The 16,953-nt window shown below is 47.2% G+C and overlaps 1 protein-coding gene across 6 annotated transcripts in view; it reads left to right on the top strand.

Moving 5' to 3' along the window:
• The window catches only part of RHOBTB2 (Rho related BTB domain containing 2), an 85,404-nt gene extending 68,918 nt beyond the window's left edge, over nt 1-16,486 (top strand). For all 6 annotated transcript variants that reach the window (XM_063931774.1, XM_063931779.1, XM_063931775.1 and 3 more), the window contains 7 exons: nt 3,002-3,187; nt 3,598-4,502; nt 4,690-4,808; nt 7,408-7,558; nt 8,899-8,987; nt 9,839-9,944; nt 10,311-16,486. In XM_063931774.1, the coding sequence (XP_063787844.1) occupies nt 3,002-3,187; nt 3,598-4,502; nt 4,690-4,808; nt 7,408-7,558; nt 8,899-8,987; nt 9,839-9,944; nt 10,311-10,516 (1,762 nt within the window). In that variant the 3' untranslated portion in view covers nt 10,517-16,486. The remainder of the gene's footprint in view (nt 1-3,001; nt 3,188-3,597; nt 4,503-4,689; nt 4,809-7,407; nt 7,559-8,898; nt 8,988-9,838; nt 9,945-10,310) is intronic.
• The last annotated feature ends 467 nt before the right edge of the window (nt 16,487-16,953 follow it).

The raw sequence follows: 16,953 nt of genomic DNA, 5'->3' as shown, positions 1-16,953 counted from the left end.
GGGCATCGGCGTACCATTTGGGGGGCGGGGTCCGGACAATGCAACCTTTTGCGGGGCGGGCTGCAGCCCGAAACAAGGCTACGTAGGCAGGGGGCTACCCTAATCATGTGAGCGATTCGCTGCTTAGCTCGCATGTTAGCGGAGGGGGAGAGGTGGACTCGGCATGTGGAGTGGCCTTGCCCTGTGCTGGGTAGCAAAGTATCTAGCCTACAAAAACAATAGACAGGGCTGTATTTATCAGGTAGATCAGATGGGCCTTGTTTGTGCCGTTAGCACGTTAATAAAACCATATTTCCCTGCAGGGAGGGGGAGGTGCAGTTATGTGCTGACAGAATTAGAGGGGCATATCCTCAGTAAACCCTAATTCACAGTGTACAAGTTTCCCAGCATTTGTCTGCTCTATGCTAAAGCAGGCGGCTCTGTTCCTATGTGCCAAAAATGCATTTACCTCCCGGGCAGCACAACGTGGTGTGTTCAATGGGCAGCCCCCAGCATGCTAGCAAAAGGATTGCAAATTCTGCTAATTAGCAGAATTTGCAATCCTTACTGAGGTCCTAAATGCATTTAATTGTGTGGCACTGATCCAGTCCTTAGTGTCTAATTTTGCTTATTAAGAAAAAAGTTTGTGGACTTTTAATCAAATGCTTCATAACTTTCACTTATCGATATCAGCATTTTAATTTAACAATATTTTCCTTCTTCTGACTTTTTCACTGCCTCCGCACATTTGTTTTATATTCTCTTCATACGCTTTCCCTCACCCCCTCTCTCTCCTCTTGCTTTTCCCTTTCCCTTTTAATTTATTGTTGTTATTATTATTATAATTATTTTTTATTTATATGGCACCCCAAGGGTTCTGCAGCCAGAGGCGTATCTAGGGTAGGGCGAGTGGGGCACGTGCCCTGGGCGCCTTGGCAGGCCCAGGAGAGGGGGGCGCCGCCGGCGGCCAGGGCATCATGCCCCACTCGCCCCCGTCAACCCTAAATGTGAGGGGAGGAGAGCGCAGCGTCTCTCCCTCCCCTCACCGCCGCTGCCAGCACTAGCAGCGCTGCCAGCAGTGCTGCTGTGTCCGGTCTCCGGCGTTAGCCAATCAGAGCTTGCGGACCGGCTCCTGATTGGCTGCCGGTCCACGAGCTCTGATTGGCTAGCGAACCGGCGCCAGACAGCCGCCGGAGACCTGGAGCGGTGAGGGGACGGAGAGGCGCTGTGCTCTCCTCCCCTCACATTCACATATCAACAACAAGGTGGCCAGTGAGTGACCGGGGGGGGTGGGGGCGGCGGCGGCACAGTGGGGCATGTATCTGGCACCAAATGGGGCATGTAACTGGCACTGAGTGGGGCCTGGCACTGAGGGGCATGTAACTGGCACTGTGGGGCATGTATCTGGCACTGTGGGGCATGTATCTGGCACTGGGGCAATGTAACTGGCACAGTGGAGCATGTATCTGGCACTGTGGGGCAATGTAACTGGCACTGTGGAGCAATGTAACTGGCACTGTGGGGCATGTATCTGGCACTGAGTGGGGCATGTATCTGGCACTGTGGGGCAATGTATCTGGCACTGTGGGGCAATGTAACTGGCACTGTGGGGCAATGTAACTGGCACTGTGGGGCAATGTTACTGGCACTGTGGGGCATGTATCTGGCACTGTGGAACAATGTATCTGGCACTGTGGGGCAATGTATCTGGCACTGTTGGGCAATGTATCTGGCACTGTGGTGCAATGTATCTGGCACTGTGGGGCATGTATATGGCACTGTGGGGCATGTATCCGGCACTGTGGGGCAATGTAACTGGCACTGTGGGGCATGTATCCGGCACTGTGGGGCATTGTATGTGGCACTGTGGGGCAATGTAACTGGCACCGTGGGCCATTTTCAGTGGCCACACCCCTTCTGGAGCGTGGCCACACCCCTTCTGGTGTGTGGCCACGCCCTGGGCTCCGAAAACCCTAGCTACGCCTCTGTCTGCAGCACCTAACAAATGAGCAAAACAAGAAAACAGAGACTTACAGTACAAGACAATGTATGCAAGTACATGGCATATAAACACTGCTGCATCAGCAGACATGACATTAAAATAAGCAGCAAGGAAGCAGAAACCGAGGGTTAGGTGCCATTGTAGGGCGCATGGAGCAGCAGTAATAGAATGAAAAGCACATGAGGGGAGAGGGCCCTGCTTGTGTGAGCTAACATACTAAAAGGGAGGGGCAGACAGACAGGGGTGACACAGATGGGGTAGACAGTGAGCATGGAACAGGATGAGAGACTACTGGGTTTGATGAAGAAATGGGTCTTGAGAGTCTGTTTAAAGTTTTGTAGAGAGGTGGACAGCCTTATAGGGAGAGGTAAAGAATTCCAGAGATAGGAATCAGCACATGCAAAATCTTATAGGCCCTACACACTGGGCGATAGTACTCAAAGATAAGAACGATCTCGTTCATTAATGAACGAGATACCGTTCATATGTTTGAGTGTGGAGGCACCAGCGATGAACGATGCGCGGCCCCGCGCTCATTCATCGCTGGTGCCCCGTCGCCTGTGCATGCAGGTCAATATGGACGATCTCGTCTATATTTGCCTGCACTTCTATGGAGCAGGGTGACGGGGGGAGTGAAGAAACTTCACTCCCCCCGTCACTGCCACCCCCCGCCGCCAGGTCGCCCGTCGGCCGTTTCCGCCGTCGGCAGCTCGGCGGCGGATCGCTCAATGTGTAGGGCCCTTAAGAGGCAGGAGTGGGAGGAAGTAATCAGTAGACAGGAGAGGTAAGAGGGCGGGCGGGAGTGTAAAGGGAGATAAGGATAGAGATGTGAATAACAGCAAAATGGGCGAGCACTTTGTAAGCAATGTACTGTACTAATTCTTACTTTACCCTTCCTTACTCCTTTTTCTTTCCTTTTCTTTCTAAGATTTTTCTCCTCAGAATGTTTTTGTTACCATGGATATGTTAGTGCCCTCTCCTCTCATGCTTATAGTCTTTCACGTGTCATTGTCTTTCTAGGTCAGACGTGGTTGTTCTCTGTTTTTCAATTGCTCACCCAAACTCCCTCCAGCATGTCCAAACTATGTGGTACCCAGAGATCAAGCACTTTTGCCCTCGTGCACCGGTTATATTGGTTGGATGCCAGCTGGACCTACGCTACGCAGATCTGGAGGCTGTGAACCGTGCGAGACGCCCTCTAGCCAGGTTGTCTTTAAAGTTTTTAATCTGTTCATTTGAAATAGCGTTTGAAAGCTTTATAAAGTCATTAGGCATGCACAGAATGCTGCAGGTTGACCTCAGTTATCAAAACTTTAGAGGACATCCATAGTTGTACATCGGCGAACAGAATTATCAACAAGAATCTATAATCCTGACATGTCTAATAAGCTTGAGATTGATTGCTCCTGGGGTTCTAAATTAGCATTAGTATACTGTAAGATGTTCTCTAACCCTGCAAAAGTTCATAAATGTCTGGCCAATTATAACTGTTTTTGATTAATTTGAGATGAAACAAGACAATTTCCAAATTAAAATGTGATGGCTCACACCGCTGACAATAGTTCTGAACGGTTATTTTTTAATTGATTCTGATAACAGATTTTCCTCTCCCTCAGGCCAATCCGCGCACAGGAGATTTTGCCACCTGAAAAAGGTCGTGAAGTAGCCAAAGAACTGGGCATTCCATACTATGAGACCAGTGTGGTGGCTCAATGTGGTATCAAGGAGGTTTTTGATAATGCCATTCGTTCAGCACTCATCTCTCGCCGTCACCTACAGTTTTGGAAATCACATTTGCGAAGTGTGCGCAAACCTCTACCACAGGCCCCTTTCCTCCCACCTCGCCCTCCTCCCCCTGTTATCATAGTGCCCGATCCCCCAGCACAGAGTGATGATCATCCTGGACATCTTTTGGAAGAGCCATCTTGTGCCGATGTTGTGCTAGTGGTCCAGGAAAGGATTCGTATTTATGCCCACCGCATCTACCTCTCTACTGCCTCCTCCAAATTTTGTGACCTTTTCCTCCTAGAGGATGGAGATTCACCTTCCCAAGTCAGGGACCCTCTGCTGCGTGCCTCAAGCTTTGATGCGTGCGAGAGCTCTGGGGAAACTGAGGGAGGAGGACTGCGAACCTCAGCCAGTGACGGCACACTGGGTAGGGAAGTGGACCGAGACTTGTCAGGATGGAGTAGGGCTTTTGAAAGCATCAGAAGTGGTGTTCTAGAGGAGCTCCCCGGCTACAGAGCCAGAAGGGTAACTGTGGTAAAGATGGACAGCTCAGTGAGGCCAGGACCATTCAGGGCCGTGCTGAAATATCTGTACACTGGGCGACTGGATGAAAGAGAGCCCGAGCTGATGGAGGTGGCCCACATCGCAGAACTCCTGGAAGTGTTTGATTTGCGTATGATGGTAGCAAATATTCTGAATCGAGAGGCCTTTATGAACCAGGAGATCACCAGAGCTTTCCATGTCAGAAGGAGTAATCGCATCAAGGAATGCCTGACAAAGGGGATCTTCTCTGGTGAGGACCACTTGCTTTGTGACCATTATGGTTGAAATGTACAAAAATAAATGATGGATGTTGCTAGACCATATTTGCATATATAGGGTCAGGAAGGGAAGGGGCTAAATATTTGAAATGTGCCGGCATTGTTGTTCAACAGCTGTTTCTTTCCTCTCTCCCCCATTCATTTTCCTTTCTCTATTAGATGTCACATTTGTGTTGGATGATGGGAGTATTAAGGCGCATAAGCCGCTGCTCATCTCAGGCTGTGACTGGATGGCGGCTATGTTTGGAGGCCCCTTTCTGGAGAGCAGCACCACTGAGGTGAGCGACTGCAGAGTAGGGCAGTGGTTCCTAAACTTTTCTGAATCACAGAACACTGGAGAATTAGAATTTTTTTCACGACACCCCCTAGGCCAAAAGTTACTTACTGAGATATTTGGAAATAAATATTCATTTAAGTAAATTGGGTTTATAGGTCATCCTTAGGTTCAGTTGTGTGGTGAGGGCCAGGATTCACTTCTGCTTGTCCACATATGTTAGTATTGGCAGCCACCAGCACTGCTTTTGCCTATTACATTGACCATAAATAATTTGAATTGGTCCTGGACCACCAACCCAGGGCACCCCTGCAAGTGTCTTGAGGCACCCCAGGGTGCCATGGCACACAGTTCAAGAACCACTGGAGTAGGGGCTAAAAAATGTGAGCTTGAAAACGCATCATCTAAGGAAGATATGTATATAACAGTAGGCTGGTTTTATATGGGGAGTTAGATCTGTTCCAGGTAAAGAGCTGGTAACAGTATTGTGGTAAATTGGGGTTGCATTCGTTTGGAAACAGGTTATGCAGGATTAATGCTGTCTTGCAGTATTTACCAAAACTCATTCCTCAAGGCACCCTAACAGTCCAGGTTTTCAGGATATCCATCTTTTAGCATCGATAGATCAAAATCACTCAGGTACTAATTAAGTCAACTGTGCTCAAGCACCGATATCCTTAAAACTTGGCTCATTAGTGTGCCTTGTTATGCATGCGGCCTGCTGTACACAGGGGTGCAGAGCAGAAAGATAAAGCACATCGGCCCAAATGTATTAAGCTGTAACAAGAGATAAAATGGAGAAGGCTAAAGAGTGATAAATTACCAGCCAATCAGCTCATAACTGTCATTTTTCAAACACAGCCTGTTACATGGCAGTTAGGAGCTGATTGACTGGTACTTTATCACTCTTTATCCGTCTCCACTTTATCTCTTGTTAAGGTTTAATACATTTGGGCCCATCATTAGAAAAAAAGCCCAGATGCTCTATTTCTAACTGGTCTGATGGCAAAGCCTGCATAGGCAACAAACGTACAGCCAGGGCCGTAACTACGTGTGTGCCAAGGGGGCTTGGCACACAGCGCAGTTGCCCTGGGGGCGCAACGGCCAGCGGCATGTAATGAGTCAAATTGACTCATTACATGCCGCCTCTGTGTGCGCCGTGCGCCGCGCTGGAGGAGAGAGACCAGCGCTGGGTTCAAGGAGGAGGAGGGAGGGGGAGCAGTGAGCCGCAGCAGCGCTATTTGATTGGTAGTAAGCGCCGCTGCAGCATCCCCCTCTCCTTCTGTATTGGCTGCCCGGCGCTGCTATGGATGCTGGGATGCGGTTCCTTCATCCCAGCATCCACAGCAGCGCCAGGCAACCAATACAGAAGGAGAGGGGGATGCTGCAGCGGCGCTTACTACCAATCAAATAGCGCTGCTGCGGCTCCCTGCTCCCCCTCCCTCCTCCTCCTTCTCACCTCACACAGCCTGCACCGAGAGGGAGCTGCACGAGGAGCCTGTCAGCGGGGAGAAGGTAAGTATGTGTCTCTCTCTCTCTCTCTCTCTCTCTTCCTCTTTCTCTCTCTCTCTCTCTTTCTCTCTCTCTCTCAGGGGGACACCGTCTGCCGCAATGTGTAAAAAGGGACCCTGGCTGCCGCAATGTATAAAAAAGGGGTCTGGCTGCCGCAATGTGTAAAAAGGGGGCCTGGCTGCCGCAATGTGTAAAATGGGGTCCTGGCTGCCGCAATGTGTAAAAAGGGGCACTGGCTGCCGCAATGTGTAAAATGGGGTCCTGGCTGCCGCAATGTGTAAAAAGGGGGACTGGCTGCCGCAATGTGTAAAATGGGGTCCTGGCTGCCGCAATGTGTAAAATGGGGTCCTGGCTGCCGCAATGTGTAAAAAGGGGGACTGGCTGCCACAATGTATAAAAAGGGGGTCTGGCTGCCGCAATGTGTAAAAAGGGTGCCTGGCTGCCGCAATGTGTAAAGAGGGGGCCTGGCTGCCGCAATGTGTAAAGAGGGGGACTGGCTGCCGTAATGTGTAAAAAGGGGGGGTCCTGGCTGCCGCAATGTGTAAAATGGGATCCTGGCTGCCGCAATGTGTAAAATGGGGTCCTGGCTGCCGCAATGTGTAAAAAGGGGGACTGGCTGCCACAATGTATAAAAAGGGGTCTGGCTGCTGCAATGTGTAAAAAGGGTGCCTGGCTGCCGCAATGTGTAAAGAGGGGGCCTGGCTGCCGCAATGTGTAAAGAGGGGGCCTGGCTGCCGCAATGTGTAAAGAGGGGGACTGGCTGCCGTAATGTGTAAAAAGGGGGACGCTGTCTGCTGTAATGTATAAAAGGGGCTCTACCTGGTGTAGTGGCGCTACTGTGCAGCGTAATTTGAATAATGTAGACTACTGTGCACCATAGTATGAATTGCTGTTATTTTGTGGCCACGCCCCTTCCCCGTGAAGCCACGCCCCTATAGATTTTTCACGCGCCTGCGGCGCGCACTGCCCCTGTCTTACATGGCGGGGGCGCCACTGTCGTTTCTTGCACACAGCGCTAAAATGGCTAGTTACGGCACTGCGTACAGCCTGATGTCCTGTATCACATTAACTTGGTTCTCATCTGTATGCAGGTTGTAGTCCCTTACACCACTAGGGGCAGCATGCGTGCAGTGCTGGAGTATCTGTACACAGGACAGTTCACTGCCGGACCCAACCTTGACTCACTGGATCTTATTATTCTGGCAAACAGGCTTTGCCTGCCACACCTGGTGGCACTGACTGGTAACCATTCTGCTATATTACAATTTCTGTTACGTAAATTGCATGTTATTCATAAACAGAAGAGAGAATTATATTGAGTTTTGTGGCTTTTTTTTTATACCATACCTGACGTCTTATATTGAAGCCTTCTCTTAGATTTACATTAAGAACATCTTATCCAGTGGCTTTACTTAAGTCACAGGCTGATTCATGAACTAGGTGTGTTTAATGCGTACATGTTTCCATAGTTATATAACAGCATAATTAATATCATACTCTTGAAAAACAAGTATGAAACAGTCTGCCTGTGACCACATGACACTTATTCCCGGTCTCTGGAGATGTACTGGCGCTATGGGGGTCATTCCGAGTTGATCGCTCGCTGACGATTTTCGCAGCGCAGCGATCAGGTGAAAAAACTGCATTTATGCGCATGCGTATGCCCCCCAATGCGCACGCGCGACGTACGGGTACAAAGCCCTTTGTGGTTGTGCTCAGGTTCTAGCGAAGTTTTTCTTCGCACTGACGGCTGCAAGAAGATTGACAGGAAGGGGGCGTTTCTGGGTGTCAACTGACCGTTTTCAGGGAGTGTTTGCAAAAACGCAGGCGTGTCTGAAAAAACGCAGGCGTGGCTGGGCGTTCGCTGGGCGGGTGTATGACGTCAAATCCGGACATGAATAGGCTGAAGTGATCGCAAGCACTGAGTAGGTTCAGAGCTACTCTGAAACTGCACAAACTGTATTTGTAGAGCTCGGCTGCACAAGTGTTCACATTTCTGCTAAGCTAAAATACACTCCCCAGTGGGCGGCGGCATAGTGTTTGCACGGCTGCTAAAACTAGCTAGCAAGCGATCAACTCGGAATGACCCCCTATGTCCCATGATAACATTCCTTATCAGCAGGACAGGTCTGGTGATACATTTATCTCTAGACCCGCAATAGCATCTGCAGCGAGATGAAGACACATCTGACACTTGCTACTCTGCAGGACGGGCCAGTACATCATAACAATCATGTTGGCTCTTTGCAACCTTAAATAAGTAACTTTTTCCCTCGAGGATTCAGTGCAGCTACTGTAAATGACATGGCAGGTTATAATTTTGTTAAGCAATACAGAATTATTGGTTTATATTAAAGGTAAAATGGGCCCTGGCATCAGGGTTTCAGTGAGGAAGTTAATTAGACTGCATTTGTTCTCATGGAAGCCCCCACGCTCATCACTCCCCCAGTATAAAGGGATTTATTATCCATAATCTTCACATAATGTCTGTATAAGGTGATGTTGAGTCAGTGACATAATTGTATGGTGTTGTTGTCAGTGGCTGTATTACTTATCTCATACCTCTCACGTTGCTGTTCCAGAGAAACACACAGTGTCAGTCATGATGGATTCTACTCTCAATAATAAGGATATAGACGGCGAGGCTCTAATGTTATTGGAAGCTGCTCAGGTAAGTGTCCTTACTTATCCAGCATCATCTCATCTGACCATGCTGTCTTATTAGATGTCCCGTCTTCCTCTACTCACATCTCATCCTGTTCTCCTAGACCCTAACTGTATGCTTGTAGTTTTCCAGACGTCTCTTTCTGGGCCCCATGCATCTAAAGACGCCAGTTGTCTGTCCTGCTTCCGCCTCTCTCATAGGGGTCTATTTACTAAGTCTCTGACGAAGGTAAAGTGGACGGATATAAACTACCAGCCACTCAGCTTCTTACTGACATTTTACAAACACAGGCCCAGATTTATCAAGCCTTGGAGAGGTATAAATTGCACTGTGATAAAGTATCAGCCAGTCAGCTCCTAAATGCCATATTACAGGCTGTGTTTGAAAAATGACAGTTAGGAGCTGATTGGTTGGTACTTTATTACCGTGCAATTCTCACTCTCCGATGCTTGATAAATCTTGGCCACAGCCTCTGACATGACAGTAAGGAGCTGATTGGCTGGCACTTTATCTCCATCCACTTTATCTCCATCTGAGGCTTAGTAAATAGATCCCTCTGGGGTCTATTCATGAAACAGTGAAAAGTGTGGATAAGTGAGCCAGTGGAGAAGTTGCCCATGGCAACCAATCAGCTGCTCCGTACAATTGTATACTGTAGTATGCAAATTATAAATGTTACTTCAATGCTGATTGGTTGCCATGGGTAACTTCTCCACTGGCTCACTTCTCCACACTTTTCACTGCTTCATGAATAGACCCCAGTGACTGTGCCTCTGTCCCTATGCTCGGCTAATACAGCCTGTATTCTGCATCTAGTACTAAATATAGTTCCTCATTCATTGGTGTGTGTTCCTCAGTTCCACGGAGCACCGCAGCTGGCAGCCTGGTGTTTACATCACATCTCTACAAACTACAACCGTGTGTGCCGGAAATTCCCCCGAGACATCAAGCTGGTATCAGCAGGTGAGGGGCAGCATGCATTACTCTTACCCGTAAAGCACTGGCAGATCACACACTTCATCTCCATGCTATACACTATACCTTGGACCACTGCAACCTGTCACTCTACAGCTGTTGTGGAAGTACAACTCCCAGCATTTCCTGCCATCCAGAATTATACTGGGATTTGTAGTTTCTCATAAGCTTGGATGCTATAGGTTAACCACGTCTGTTGTAGCTTATCCATGTATAATTCTACCTATCTCCTGAACATCCTACACACCAATTACATTATCTGCAGCCTGGACCATATACAATGCCTAAGCATAGGAAATATTCCTTCTCAGTCATTACATAGACTCCGTGCAATAAGACTGTTATTCCTTACAGAGAATCAGCAGACGCTGGAGGTCCAGCGCTGGCCGCCTGTCTGGTACCTGAAGGAAGAGGATCACTTCCAGAGAGCACAGAGAGAACGTGAGAAGGAGACAGCCCTGCACCAGAAGAGACAGCCCAAAAGACGCTGGCTGTTCTGGAACAGCTCCAGTGCAGGTTCCTCTACATCCACTTCTACCCCCTCCTCTGCTCTGGGCTGAGACATGGTACCGTGTCTCCATAACCTTTCTCCAGCAGCTTTCTGCACTGGGCTAAGACATGGTACTGTGCCTCCATAACCCCTATCAGGCATCTTTCTGCACTGGGCTGAGACATAGTACAGTGACTCCATAACCCCTATCTGGCATCTTTCTGCACTGGGCTGAGATATGGTACTGTGCCTCCATAACCCCTATCTGGCATCTTTCTGCACTGGGCTGAGACATAGTACAGTGACTCCATAACCCCTATCTGGCATCTTTCTGCACTGGGCTGAGACATAGTACAGTGACTCCATAACCCCTATCTGGCATCTTTCTGCACTGGGCTGAGATATGGTACTGTGCCTCCATAACCCCTATCTGGCATCTTTCTGCACTGGGCTGAGACATAGTACAGTGACTCCATAACCCCTATCTGGCATCTTTCTGCACTGGGCTGAGATATGGTACTGTGCCTCCATAACCCCTATCTGGCATCTTTCTGCACTGGGCTGAGACATGGTACTGTGCCTCCATAACCCCTATCTGGCATCTTTCTGCACTGGGCTGAGACATGGTACTGTGCCTCCATAACCCCTATCTGGCATCTTTCTGCACTGGGCTGAGACATGGTACTATGCCTCCATAATCCCTATCTGGCATCTTTCTGCACTGGGCTGAGACATGGTACTGTGCCTCCATAACCCCTATCTGGCAGCTATATGTGCACGCAATGTAACTGCGTGTGTATGGGTCTCGTACTTATGTCATTCTCAGTGACCGTGTACAACTGTTTTGCCTGAATCCTGAATATAACTGTGAAATGACAAATCATATCCAGGTTCTTGTACAATATCTGGTATCTGTAGGTAAAATGCCTTACCAATGCAAGCCCCTGCCACCCTACCATTATTATCCTATCATTCTCTTTCTCCCTGGTCCAAATAAACCCCTTCTTTTTAATTGGCACTGCTAGAACATCTGAAAGAAATGTAACAACAAATGTTAATGTAATAAAATAGTTGTTATTGTAGCGTGTTCCCAGTGGTGGGTGCACGTAGCTCTGCTGGTCCTGGGGATTGGTCTACTAGTGGTTCAGGGGTTTAGACAGATGACACAAAAATACTTTTCGTCAACTTGCTTTAAGTAGAAACCCAGAATTCTGTTCACTATTGTTCTTCTTCTGCGGATGTGATTCCTGTGCTTCTTGCTTTTTTGGGGACTTTTCAGCCCCAGTATGTCTAATAGTTACCTAGGCCCAAAGATCAAAGGCCCAAGGCTAATGGTGGCATTTCCTGCATGTTTCTCAGTGTCGTTGTTTTACAGCAGAAGTAGGCAGCTTATTTCTCACCAGCTGTTGTGGAACTCTTGGTACCATCATGTCCTGCTATCTTGTGACTGGCAGAGCGTGCTGGATATTGTAGTTCTTCAGAATCTGGAGTGGAACTGGTTTGCTTATCTCTGTTTTAGTCTTCGTACTTAAATGCTGAGAAATACAGGGTTTTGTGCACTCCTCTCATAGGTGCATATCTTTGTAAATACGTGTACATATGAATAAGTGTGCAAATTATTACCGTAAGTGCAAAGTGTGGCTGTGTATGCTACATACTGACGGGATGTCTTTGTTTCGACAAATTACCTAGACTGCATTTACCTACGGACAGAGACATTGGCACTTATTATATCACCCTTATTGTTCATTGAACCCAGAATTTGTTTTTGCCAGGTTGGTAGCATGTACAGATCTTGGGCCGGATGTAATGAAGTCCGAGTTGGCCGGAGGTGTGGGTCCCGGCCGAACCCAGATGTTTTTTAAGGCGGCATTCATGTACAAGTCAAAACCGCACCACATAGGGTGTGGTTATTCATAGAAAGGAGCAGAATTGTGCTAGTGGGTGGAGCACACCGTGACTCCTCCCACTACCTTTAATAGCTCATCGTAGAATCCACGATTTCTACTCAACTAAACCTCTCCTCAGGGGCCACAGCTGTCCCAATTGTGCCTGGTGCTCCCGAGTCCTGGGGAGCCCATATGTAGCCACCTACCACTCTGCTTTACACATCACCTCCAGACCAGAAACCTCTTTATAAAAATGGCTATAAGGTCATGGTATTCAATTTTATGGATTGTTTAATCACCCAGACTCCTATTTCCTACCTTGACTACTGTCAGGTTAGTGAGCGGTGTACTGGCATTGTGGCATCTCTGTGACAGTCTTATGGGATCTTTATACAATATAAGCACCTCTCTGATCATAGCTCTGAATGGGCCTGGAAACCTCCATGCACACGTTGTGCTAAGATGTTTCAAATGTGGCATGTAACCTTATCTTTCTGATATGGAGGAAACTCTGTGCGAACAGATGGAGGGTATCGTTGTGCAGTGAGGTGTTCTTTCCATTACCTGGGATGGGGACTGTATGTAGAGTATGGAACCCGGCTTACAATTTCCATCAGGGAGTGTGTTTCTCCAGCTGCCCCACTACGTGCACCAATCAGAGACCTTTATGTAAAATGTTTCCATATTCAATAGAATCCCTTGGTGGAGAAGTTTGTTGTAGAACTCTCCTTGCAGTAAAAAGGCCACTGATACATACATACCATTTAAGGGGTGGTCTTCAGTATGCCGACTGATGGGATCCCGGCGCACAGTATACCGACGCCGGGATCCCGACAGCCGGCATACCGACACTTATTCTCCCTCGTGGGAGTCCACGACCCCCCCTGGAGGGAGAATAAAATAGCCGTAGCGTGGCGAGCGCAGCGAGCCCGCAAGGGGCTCATTTGTGCTCGCCACACTGTCGGTAAGCCGGCGGTCGGGCTCCCGGCGCCGGTATGCTGGTCGCCGGGAGCCCGACCGCCGGCATACCGTAGTGAACCCCATTTAAGGTATGAACACAGATTCCATTGTTACGTTCAACATTCAATAGTCACACACCAAAACCAGAAGATGGCATTAGACAGGCACACCTAGGATGAAATGTTCATAAATATAATTATTATGAAACACTGCAATTTATCTGAAGACAAAAAAAAAAATATTATAAAAAATGAATAAACGCTAAAACACTTGGGCCGGAATGTAATGAAGTCCGAGTTCAGCGGCATTGTGGGATGCCGGCTGAACTCAGATGTGTTTTTTTTAAAAGGGCAATTATTTACAAGGCATGGTTTAGCCTTGTAAATGATGGCCCCTTTAAAAAAAGTCCCAGTTCGCCCGTCATCCCGCACGGCCGCTAAACTCGAACTTCATTACATCCCGCCCCTTAAAGTCAAGCTGAGTGCATACGTGAATTTAACACTAAACTATTATATGCACATCAGATCCAATGAAAACTTCAGTTATAATATCAAACACAATATAATACTGTTAATTTTAATATTTCAATACAATCACTAAGCCACAAAGTGCTATAACTATGTTTATGTGTAATGCAATATGGGAATGGCAACCCTGTATGCAGCTAGGTGGCAGCACTAAACTAGTTACACATTTCTAGAATCTCAGCGGTCGCTGACTACTATGCTGAGAAAAAATAAAGTTATGTGGCTGTGCTTTGGTCATTTGATCATGTTGCTAATATTTGAAATTATACTTTAAATTGTGGTGTAGCATCCAATCCTTACAGGACAGTTTATATACAGTATGCACCCAGAATGACTTGAATGTAACAGACATTCTGTTAATTATGGAAGCATGCGGTGAGGAAAAACTAGTAAATAATTTTCACAGTAAAGAGTAGTGCAGGTCGTCTTGCTCGCTTTATTTTATTTAATAAATATTTTATTACAGAGGTCAGAATACATATATTTTTAATACTGGGTAGCGTCAGGTTGATAACTAACGCTGTTCACATACACTCCAATTTTGCCCTCAGCCTTAGATATAACGGTCTATAAATCATAGCAAAAAAGGGCCTAAAAGGCCACTAACCCAATATCACTGCCATCCATCAGGGGTTGGTCAGGACGGAGAGTAAATCAGGTCACACCTTATTTCCCTGGATGGAGGATTAGTGTATCCACCTTAATGGTGCAATGTGTATCCAGCCACTCGCCCCAAGACACTACTGTATATAGGGGTAATATAGGGGTACTACAAAATCTCTCTGAAACTGTCTGCTGGATGGCAGAGCTGAGAGGCCACATCATCCATCAATCTTAACACTGTTTTGGTTGTCACAGTGTATGTGGCAGTGGATTTTTAGCATCATGTAATGAAGATATTGTCATACATATATTCATAGGTGTCGGAACAGAGGAGGCAAGGGGGCAGCTCGCAAACACCCCTACCCCAAACATTTGAGAGGCGCCAGTCAATGTACTGGGTCACAGTGTCAAGATAGAGATAATCCTCTTTTTTGCAGCTGCACCTCCTCTCTCCCCACAGCCCTTCTCCAACCACCTCCAGGGCCCTTGTCCCTCCCCTCTCCCCCCCCCCCCCCCCTGCACCCATCTCCAGCCACTACAGTGTGTGACTGGTTACTATGGTGTGGCGGTAACACCAAGTGCCCCTGAGGTCAACATTAAGCTGTTTAGGGGCACAAAGATTAAATTATATCTTGGCCCCCCAACCTAAAAACATTGTGGCGCTCCTACATATATTGAATATAATCATCTTTCAGCAATTCTGCTTGATTTAAATCTCTTTGACTCACTTTGTGACAAAAATCATGTCCTGTCAGTATGTGCAGGTCTGCATACGGAACGCTCTGTGCGCCACAATCAGAGTTTGGCAGAAATGCATGTTGGGGCTTTTTTTGGGCCGCAACTTGCTCTTTGTTTAAATACTCATGGAGGCACGCAGACGCAGCCAAAGTACAGTAAGGGCGTGTCGTGGGGCAGCCAAAAGCCTTGCAGGTGACTAATGATGATGATGACTCCAGAACACATCTGATTCATCAGTTACGTCTAAGTCACATTCATTAATACAAGTGAAGTTAAAGCACTGCAACAAAAGCAAGATTACATTGCACTGAATTCTCATTGTACAAAACTAATGTTTTCTACTCGGTTTGGGAAGGGGAACGCTGTCATTATGTTTATTAGTGTTGACTTAAAAAAAGATTAAACTTTAATATTTGCGTCTTGTTCGTTTAGCGACCAGCTTGGTTACTTATTACTGTAATGTGTCTGCATTGGGTACTGTGATTTTTAGCATCTTTTGTGCTCACTGTTGAGCCAGCTCCTATTGTATTTCTAGCACACTGGCTCCTATTACTTGCATGGGGAAGGAGCCACATTTGCTACATACAGAATTGGTTGTATTTCACGTATGTGGTCCGTTCAGAAAAGGCCACAAAAATTTTACTTTTCTCTGTGGACGCATTTTGCGATTCATTTGCATCCAGCCCATACACTTGTGAGATAATCGGTGCTAACCTTCCATTTCGACCGCATCTGTGAGAGAAATCGAAGGATTGCATGCACATTTTAGGTACCTTTAGGACCGGGCACGCCGGTCGAATCTCACGTCTCAAGATAGTATGTGCTGCACTTAATATTTATCGAATCGCACGATCGCAGGTGTTTTTAAAAACATGCTATATATCGCACTGCGATCTGCGATGGGCACCCGCCGGGAGCGGCCAGAGACCGCTCCCACTCGGCAGTGACGTGCCCATCACGTGATTACCATGTGATCTATTGCATGATCGCATGGTAATCACTTTGGCAGTTCAGGTGCAATTTCATCGTACCTGAACTGCCGGTGCGATGCCCCGCGATGTCGCGTCACAGGGCATCACACAAGTGTATGGGCACCATAAGGTCCAGTATTTGGAAGATAAAGCTGGAGGGTGTAGAATAGCAGTATAGCTATGTGTATTGATGTTATAGTATATATACCCCCCTATGGGTCTATGGCTGCTGTACCGAGTGGGATGCTGCTTTCTGTAATAAAGCTCTCTGTATATTTCGGGCTACCTGTACTGATATTTCTGTTTACGGAAAAGTAATGTTTCATTTTTGTAATAAAACTTTCAAACTGTGTCGGCTTGTGTTCTTGTTTAATTCGTCCATATGCCGTGTTCACATGAAAGGTTATGGGTGACCCTAATGACAAATCATGACAGAGGGGCAGATTTATTAAGCCTGGAGAAGTGATAAAGTGGAAGGTGATAACGCACCATCCAATCAGCTCCTAACTTCCATTTTACAGACTGGGGGACAGATGTATTAACCTGGAGAAGGCATAAGGAAGTGATAAACCAGTGATATGTGCAAAGTGATAAAGGCACCAGCCAATCAGATCCTAACTGTTAATTTACATATTGGAGCTGATTGGCTGGTGCCTTTATCACCTTGCACATATCACTGGTTTATCACTTCCTTATGCCTTCTCCAGGTTAATACATCTGCCCCTGGGTTTGAAAAATGATTACGAGCTGATTGGCTGGAACGTTATCAACTTCCACTTTATCACTTCACCAAGCTTAATACATCTACGCTAGAGTCAC

The sequence above is a fragment of the Pseudophryne corroboree genome, chromosome 6 (assembly GCF_028390025.1).
Source record: "Pseudophryne corroboree isolate aPseCor3 chromosome 6, aPseCor3.hap2, whole genome shotgun sequence".
NCBI lineage: Eukaryota > Metazoa > Chordata > Amphibia > Anura > Myobatrachidae > Pseudophryne > Pseudophryne corroboree.
The sequence above is the reverse complement of the archived record's forward strand: the minus strand, read 5'-3'. Positions and strand labels throughout refer to the sequence as shown.